The 8,780-nt window shown below is 43.4% G+C and overlaps 1 protein-coding gene across 2 annotated transcripts; it reads left to right on the top strand.

Annotated features, from left to right (window-relative positions):
• The first annotated feature begins 2,443 nt into the window (after positions 1 to 2,443).
• On the top strand, positions 2,444 to 7,860 carry TRNT1 (tRNA nucleotidyl transferase 1). 2 transcript variants are annotated; one of them, XM_048068692.2, is made up of 8 exons: positions 2,444 to 2,462; positions 2,733 to 2,848; positions 3,372 to 3,565; positions 4,158 to 4,296; positions 4,546 to 4,672; positions 5,387 to 5,580; positions 5,767 to 6,017; positions 6,676 to 7,860. In XM_048068692.2, the coding sequence occupies exons 2-8, from the start codon at positions 2,788 to 2,790 to the stop codon at positions 6,919 to 6,921; spliced, it is 1,212 nt and encodes a 403-aa protein (XP_047924649.1). In that variant the 5' UTR covers positions 2,444 to 2,462; positions 2,733 to 2,787; the 3' UTR covers positions 6,922 to 7,860. The 2 variants fall into 2 exon arrangements, with proteins under 2 accessions (XP_047924649.1, XP_047924642.2); XM_048068685.2 differs by lacking the exon at positions 2,444 to 2,462 and having other exon boundaries at positions 2,574 to 2,848.
• Positions 7,861 to 8,780: the final 920 nt, after the last annotated feature.

Genomic DNA, 8,780 nt, shown 5'->3' with positions numbered 1-8,780 from the left:
CCATGGGGCCTAGAGAAAACCCCACAGAAAGTGTGGCTGTTTGTAACCAACTTACAGGAAGGGTGAGAAGGCTAATGATTTATTTTCATTAGAAACCTGGCCTGCAAACAAACTAAATGTGAAGGTGGCAAGCTGGGATAGGAGAGTGTTTTGGCAGATAGGATAAGAATTATTCAAGTTCGTAACAAGTTGGTGAAAATTGGGCACAATTCTGTATGGACAAGCTCTTAACTACATTTAGGCACTACAAACTGCAAATTACAAGTTATTAATAATCAATTACTAACTGGTTAGGTATCCCTTCTGCCGAAAAGGACCTGGGGTTCTGGCGGGCCATAAACTGCACAGGAGTAAACAACGTCGTGCACTTGTGAAAAAGGTACCCCAGGCCAGCTGAAAGCTGGCATCCTCTGCAAGACACAAGGAAGTAATCTCTCCACCCTGCACAGCGCTGATAAAGCCTCCAGTCACATGCACTGTGTCCAGTTCACATATTGCACTTAAGAAAGACATGGCGCAAATGATGAGAGGTTAGCACACAGCGAAGGAAAAGCCTAAGAACCACCAGAGTGGAAACTCCTCAAACTAAGTTGAGGGACGGCATATGCAGAAGTGCGATCTTAGAACTCATGTTAAGGCTTTCACACGTTTTCTAAGTCCATTGGGCTGTGACTAGAAGCACAAGATGATGACAGGTAAAATTCAGGTTAGATATTAGAGAGCGTTTTCAATGCTGAGGCTAGGGAGGCAATGGAATAGGAAAGAAACTCTATCGCTGGTCATCTTTAGACAAACATCAGCTGGAAATGAAAGTCATAATCGAATCCTACCATGAGGCACAGAGATTAAGTTAGGCACCCTATTTTCTACGTCTGTATCTGCCTGAGTAAACAGCTAATTTTTGTGTAGAGAGCTCTAACACCTACAGCACAATGTTTCAGCAGAAAGATCATTTCTAAAGGTGAGGCAGGATATTCAATAAAAGTGGTAGTCACAAAAAAGGGTAAAAAAGGTTATGTTTTTACCTTCTTACATGGGCCTATGTTGTAAACCTGAGATGTTTTTTGGAATAGGTTATTCCGAAAAAAACCTTTCATGCTCGCAAGCATTCGCATTTCTACAGTGAGGTGCTGATCTGTTAGGTACTTGAAAGGCTGGACAGATCTGTGTAACGTCTCTTTTCAAGTACAAACCTGTAGCACTCTTTGCTGAGACAGAGATTTATTCAGGCTTCAAACTTCAAAGTGAACCAAGTTCCCAATTTAACTAGCATTTGGGGGAGCTCCTCCAGGCTCCACTCCCTCAAATCCCTCAGGCACCGCGAGCTGCCTCTGGGGCAGGAGTAGGGCCAGAGGAGCGAGGAGAGCTGCTGCTCTGCCCTGCCCTGCCCTGGGGAAGTGCGCTCGGCCAAGCAGTGAAATGGCACTGGTGAAGAAGGAACGACAGAAACCCGGAGCTGTGCCAAATCCCCAGGACTCTCATCTTGTCCATACATTTCTACACATTAAAGATGTAAATCAATCCAGGAGCTGCTACTGGAAATAGTTCAGCAACCGCCAAGCTTAACGCTGTTTCGGTGATTGCTGAAGTGATCTCACAACTGGTACATTGGCTATAAACCCCGTGTGAGCAATCAACCCATTTCTTTGGTCGTGGCTGCATCACTATCAAAATAACATTTATTTTTGTCCCCCTTAATAACACTTCTCTAAGCTGAAATGAAGCCATGGTAAATCTCTTCTGTTTTGTACTGTTTCTTTTCTAATTCCCTTTTTTCGTGCTTTATTTCTTGGCAGGACAAACGTTCACCAGCATTCCCATGCATTCAAGGGCTGTACGCAGCCGTAGCTATGAGGTCAGCATGACCAGCCCTGCTGTCCCCAGGAGAGCAGCCATTTGCCAGAGGCCTGAACCTCGGTGCCCCATTGCTCAGTGGAAGCACGTTCTTCACTGCGCTCCCAAACACAGGATGAAGGAGCACTAGTATCCCCCGCAGCTGACTGTGGCTGATGGACAAGGCATGTTGGTGGGCCCCTGAAGGCTTCACTGTGTTATGCCACGGGAGTAAAATGTACGAAGTCCTTCCCATCCTGGGACTCAGGCAACCCATGCTCCCCATGCCAGCTCAGACGAGCTCTGCCCAGGACACCCCACCAGTGCTGTTATTTCAGAGGAAAGCAGAGAGCCGCAAAGCACAGGCTCCATCCGCCCACCCTGGTGGAGGCAGCCTGCTGCCCTGCACGTGTCAAATGTAGCGGTGGTTGTGTTTGTCTCAGAAGCTACTTCTTATTTTATTACAGAATAAGCGAGGCAGCACCTTCTTAGGAAGCCTCCTACACGGAGCCTGACCTAAGGTGTGAATTCAGTGCTTTGCAAGGACGCGTGCGGGCTTGTTTCTACGGCGCTCATCCTGCAGGGGCTCGCCGGCCGGCAGCGAGGAACCCCAGCAGCAGCAGCGGGCGGTAACCGGGCCTCGTGCTGCGGCCGGGGCACCGCGGTGGGGCCGGGCGGGCTGGGGGCCGCTCCCCGCCCTCGGTACCCGGCGGGGCCGGGCGGCGGCGCTGAGCTCGCGGCGGACCCGGGCCGCTCCCGGCCGCCGGGCCTAGCGCCGCCGGCCCAGCGCTGAGGGCCGCGGGCCTGCGGGGGGGCGAGGGGAGGGCGGCGGCTGCGGCCGTGCGGGGGGCGGCGGCGGCGCCCCCGATGTGGGCTGAGCGGCTGCTTCTGCCCTGCAGGGCCCGGCTGCGGCTGCTCCCGCCGCGGCGGTGGCGGCAGGGCGCGGCGGGCGCCATGAGGCTGCAGACGCCGCAGTTCCAGGCGCTCTTCACGCCGGGGCTCCGCAGCGTGGCAGGTGGGTGAGCGCCCCGCGGCGCGGCGGGGTCGGGCCGGGGGTTGCGGGCTGGGCTGGATGCGGCCCGGAGCTGCGAAAGGGCCGGGGAGCCGGGCCCCGGTGGGAGCTGTGGGGGCCTGCGCGGCCCTGCCGAGCGGCACCGCGGGGGCACGGCGGAGCTCGGCGCCTTCCCGGGGTGCGGGGGGGGCAGGTTCGGGGTGCCGGCAGCACCGGGGCCTTTCCCCGTGCGGGTCGCTGAGCCCGGACCCCCCCCAGCATCGTGCTGCAGCCCACTAATGTGCAGCTTGGCGGAAATGCACCGGAAAGGTGTATCAGAAACGACCGGAAAAATACACGTGGGTGCTCAGCGGTGTACCCAGTTAGTGCATTTTGCAAAAAAACTGGTACATACATACTTGATAATGCATATTCAAACATGTATCCCCGCATCTGTGAATTAAGTCTGTGGCAAGTAGGTTATGGCTGCCCATGTGCTGTATTTTTTATCTTAGAGTGTGCTTTATGGCTTTCCTTTCCTTCCCAGAACTGTTCGAGAAGAAGAACTATGAGCTGAGAATAGCAGGAGGTGCTGTGAGGGATTTGCTGAGCGGAATGACACCACAAGACATAGATTTTGCCACTACAGCTACACCAGCAGAGATGAAGGAAATGTTCACGTCCGCTGGTGTTCGTCTGATCAATAACAAAGGAGAAAAACATGGAACCATTACTGCCAGGGTTGGTTTATGCTCTGACTTGGATCTTCTCTGACTGCTTCATGTGTCAGTTAATATGCAGCGCATCCAATAGTAAACTGGTAACATGCTCATGCTGTGTCGCAGTGTCACACTAAGAGTTTGAGACCCCGTAAAGTATGGAGTGCTTTTGGATTACTTTCTCTTTGAACAATTCAATGAATTACAGCATTTTAATGCATATTATCTCAGCATAACCCATTGATGCTGCTGTGTCATCGCTAGAAAAGCTGCCCTATTCATGTAGAGTAGGGAAGTTGGTTGTAGGGTTTTCTGTTCCTGCTCCTGACCTCCCAAGTCTTGCTTTCTCTACCATACTCGTTCCTCTGCTTCTTATTCCATCTTCTTCAGACTGTCTAGATTTCTGCAGACTGTCTAGAAAATGAATAATGCAAGGATTATTTTCAAGTGTTCGTATTTTTGATTGTCTGCTGTGTGTGGAAACATGGTATGTGTTTGTGTACAGTTAGTATTCAAGCTGGACATGTGCAAACCAACATGGGGCTTAAAAATGTGTGTTTGTTACATTTATATTCATGATTGTGTTGAAATAACAGTATCTGTGGGATTTTCAGCTCCATGAACAGAATTTTGAAATTACTACTCTTAGAATAGATGTTGTCACCGATGGACGACACGCAGAGGTAGAATTCACCACCGACTGGGAAAAGGATGCTGAAAGGAGGGATCTGACTGTCAATTCCATGTTTTTAGGTAAAATTATTTCAAAGGCAAATATCTAGATAAAACACTGCTTTTCAAATTAGGCCAGTAAATTCTCTCAGTCTGTTTCCATTTTGTTCAGTTTTTCGACCGTCAGCCAAAAAGTCTGTACAAATATGAGAGATAACATGACAACCCACATCAAATCATACAACTTAATCTTCTGCATTTTCAAATGAGAGTGTTTAATTATGCCAGCCATGTTTGTAAATTTCTATTCTTACTTTTTTCATCTTCTAGGTTTGGATGGGATGCTGTATGATTTTTTTAATGGATATGAAGACTTAAAAAACAAGAAAATTAGATTCGTAGGAAAAGCAAGTGCAAGAATACAAGAAGATTATCTACGAATCCTAAGATATTTCAGGTATTTGGTTTTGCCTTTTCTAGATAAGGAAATGAACTAAAGAAGTACTTCTGATGACTGGTTGTAGAAAAGTAGGTTCATAGAAGAAGTTCAGAATCAAAATTGAAACAATATTTTTTCCTCAAAAAAATGATAAGAGAACCAATTACATGTTTTGCCTTCTGTTTTCTCCATACAAGTGAAGAATCTGTCAAAATAAGGCTTTTCAACAATTCTGTTTGAAATATAATAAACGTAATTTAAAAGGAAACAATAAGCTTATTGATTGAATGCAGTCCAATTTTCTACATGTAATCAGCAGAACTAAAATTACTTGCCGTGAACCTTTCTTCGAGTTCGGGAAGGGGGAGGAAGGTTGGTCTGATCAGGATTGATTTTATTTGCTTTGGACAATGCAATTTAACTTTTAACTTATGTTGCACCTTTTTCTTTGACAGTGAACTCCTTCCAGTCATGTAGTGTCTCTTCAGTTTTCTCTTTTAGTACTGCTTGGTAAAATGACTTGTAAAAGAGCAGTGAAGAGCTTTAACGTTCATGGTAGAAAAATATTGTAAAAAGATATCAGTGATGTAAAAAGTTGGTTGTCATATTTTTAAAGTGTCCTCTGGTATATTAAAGTACACTTTACACTGTTGTGATATTAATTCTCTGAATAGCAGTAACAAATAGAATATTTGTTCTCAGTCGTAACATACAGAAGTTTTATTTGGGCAGGTTTTATGGAAGAATCGCAGAAAAACCTGATGATCATGAACCTGCTACAGTGGAAGCAATTAAAGAAAATGCCAAAGGTCTGGCTGGAATATCAGGAGAAAGGATTTGGGTGGAACTGAAAAAAATTCTTCTTGGAAATCATGTAAATCATTTGGTTCGACTTCTGTATGAGCTGGATGTTGCCCAATATATAGGTAAAGTGAAATGAGGGTTGTAAGTGATAGAGGAGTAGGAAATCCAAAGGAACTGTAGCATGGCAAACTGAGATAAAACTTGTTTGCTTTTAACCAGAAATAAATTAGACTTTTTTTTCTGTTTTTTTTTTTTTTTCCTTTTTTATTAACACTCTTTCCTGCATGTTTTTGTCTGTATCCCTTTAGGACTACCACTTAATGGAGGTTTAGAGGAACTTGACAGAGTCACTAAAAATATTCAAAATTTGTGTCCGAAACCCATGACTGTTCTGACATCATTGTTCAAGGTGAAGGATGATGTCACAAACCTTGATTTGAGGCTGAAAATCTCAAAAGAAGAGAAAAACCTTGGCCTCTTTTTAGTGAAACACCGGCAGGAGTTAACCAAAGCAGTGGGTCCTGAACCTCTTAGACCATATCAAGACTTCATCATGGATGTAAGTGTATTTCACATTGCTGTACTTCGTTCTTCACAGTAAATTTGAATTGCCTGTTCTACAGAGCAGCAAAGATGGCAGTGCCTAGAGGAAGGAAAGGGCTGCGAAGGGTTCTTTTTTTTCCCCTTTCTCATCCAGAAGACTAAGATTCTAAATTAATTTTCAAGAGATTATTTTGAAAAAAAAAAATTGGCTGAATTGGGTTTTGAGAGCTGGTGTAGTTCCTGGACCATTGGTATTTATTTTTCATGAAGAGTACTGTTAAGTAGGCAACTTGTGATATTCTTCAGTAGCGAAGTTCAGTAATTTTCAGGTGAAGTTCTGCACTTCTGTTGCATTACCTGAGGCCTAAGGTGAGAGATGTCAGTCTCTGCAGTGAGGCCTGCCTCTCACAGGAGATGTAGTGGTCCCTCTCGGTGTAGGTAGAAGATCATGGATAAAGCTCTTACCTGGAATTCAGGAAGTCTCCAAGGATCTCCCAGAGCCTCTGAGCTTGGACTGAGCTTTAAAACTTGCGAGACACAAGATCCTCACTTCCATAGTTCCAACCTGTTGTGCAGATGTTGCTCATAATATGTCATGGGAGTGACGTGATGTGGAGCACAGTTTGAGCTGTTTGTAATGTTTCATAGCGAATCCTCTTTTTTTCTTTCTTTAGTCTAGGGAAGCTAATACAAATTCCAAGATATTGGAACTTCTGAAGTACCAAGGAGAAGAACATCTTCTAAAAGAATTGCAGCAGTGGACTGTTCCTTCTTTTCCTGTTAGCGGCCACGATTTAAGAAAAATGGGTGTGTCTTCTGGGAAAGAAATCGGAACAGCATTACAGCAGTTACGGGAGGAGTGGAAGAAGAGTGGATACCACATGGATAAAGAAGAACTGTTAAGTTGCCTGAAGAAATAGTACAATTGAATAATAATAAAGAACCGTTTGTGCCATGTTCCAAGTAGAATTGAGATACCAGTAACTACTTTGTCAAGATACTAGCAACCAATACGGTATTCTGCATATTTAAGATCTTCACAGACAGCACTGTTCTCCTGTTTATTAATATGTATTTTCTGCAAACAGAGGTTTAATTTTGTAGTGATGCAAAATCTTATTTGGCAAGTTCCACAAACTACCTCTTTTTGTTGTATATTATGATAGATATTTACTACTTTATCTTGATTTGGGGAATGTAGAGATGACACAAAGACTTTCCTCATTCCAACTTTGCTACATCTCAAAAAGAAGATACTTCTATCCTGTACATAAAATCATCTTAATGGTTTTTAGTGCTTAGGAGAGGGACAAAGTGTGAGGAAAGAACGAGATATAAATCTTTTTGTAGTTAAAGCTAGATATAAAATTGAAATACCCACTTCACCAGTTCCCAAACAGTCACAGTCTTACCATGTAAAAGAAGTCTGTTTTCTTTAAAAAATAATAATAAATAAAAAAATTATCCATAATTTCAGAAACAATTTTAGATTAAAAGGGTGACTTAATTGTGTCATTATCATGAGCTTTTTTCTCTCTTCAGTAGTTTTTTGGTAACTTCTTGCTGTGAGGAGTTAAGTCCGTAGAGAACTGGTGAAGGGTTCTGCAGTTCTCAACTATGTAAATGAAATGTATCATCAATGGAAATTGTAGAAGGGAGGGGAGATCAGCTTCCCAGCTTGTCTTTTTTCTCCTCATGTCCAGTAGTTGACTCTTTCCTTTCTTCCTTTTTCTTCTCCAGTTACTTAAGTGGAATTACGGTGATGATGTTAGTGTGCCTAAACAAAGTGAATCTTGCCTAAGTCATGTATCTGTTGCCTTCAAACTACTGACAATAAATTACCAGTTTGTATTCAGTAATTCTCACATCTTTTTCTGTAGCTCACACCAGTTACACCCAGAGGCGTTCACCTCCTCTCTCATTTGCAAACATTCTGTTTAAATCAGTAGGATTATTTCGTAAAGAAATCTTTACCATCCCTGCTACTATCACAACGGGATCTTCCCAGGGTACATGCAACAGCTGTGTTGCTTCTGTGTTAATTGTCCATACGTATCTTCTGTCTGTGCAGATCCACATTAAAAATGCACTCTGAATTCAGTTCAAAAGGAAATTTAAATATTTTGTCCCTTCAACATTAATAAATATATCAATAGCATTTCGGAAAATATGAGAAATAAGAGGTTTTGACTACAAGTCAAAGCTGATGGGATGTTAGGGGAGAAGGAAGCCTAAAAGAGGAGAGAGCTGTGTTCATGTAGTACCTAATAACTCATACTGGACTTGATGAACAGTTCATAGTCTCTTTGAAGAGTAGCCATGAAATAATGCTGTGGAAGATAGGCGTTTGAAACTGATTTGTTCATGGCTGGTCATAATGAACATGTACTAACATCCCTGGCTTTTTTGGTGTACCTTTAAAAATAAATATAGTTCTAAATGAAAGCATCTCTTGTGTATATAAATTTTATTACCGGGTTTAAATTTTCTTACAAAACCATGGTTACTATAATAAAGTCGTTTCCTTTTCCTCAGATACCGTTTTGTAACACTAGATGGCAGTAACATCAGAGCAGTGGCACAGTACCCAGCATTTTATGTTTTAATATAGACAAGTTACCAGCTGCTTTTTTTTTCCCTAGGAAATCAGTTACTTTAAATTATTCTGAAGGTACTTAAGAACTTCAGGGAGACAGCAAGGGAGGGAAAAATGTGCTGTTTTTCTCTGTTAATAAGGCAAACCTGATAAGACGATGGTGTTTGATTTAATTATGTAATT

Source organism: Anser cygnoides, chromosome 10 (genome assembly GCF_040182565.1).
Source record: "Anser cygnoides isolate HZ-2024a breed goose chromosome 10, Taihu_goose_T2T_genome, whole genome shotgun sequence".
Classification (NCBI taxonomy): Eukaryota; Metazoa; Chordata; class Aves; order Anseriformes; family Anatidae; genus Anser; species Anser cygnoides.
The sequence above is the reverse complement of the archived record's forward strand: the minus strand, read 5'-3'. Positions and strand labels throughout refer to the sequence as shown.

Coding starts and splice junctions, on each gene's coding strand:
- TRNT1 (XM_048068685.2), top strand. CDS start 2,701: ATGTGGGCTGAGCGGCTGCTTCTGCCCTGCAGGGCCCGGCTGCGGCTG. Junction 3,566..4,157: donor ATGGAACCATTACTGCCAGG/GTTGGTTTATGC, acceptor TGGGATTTTCAG/CTCCATGAACAGAATTTTGA. Junction 5,581..5,766: donor GGATGTTGCCCAATATATAG/GTAAAGTGAAAT, acceptor GTATCCCTTTAG/GACTACCACTTAATGGAGGT.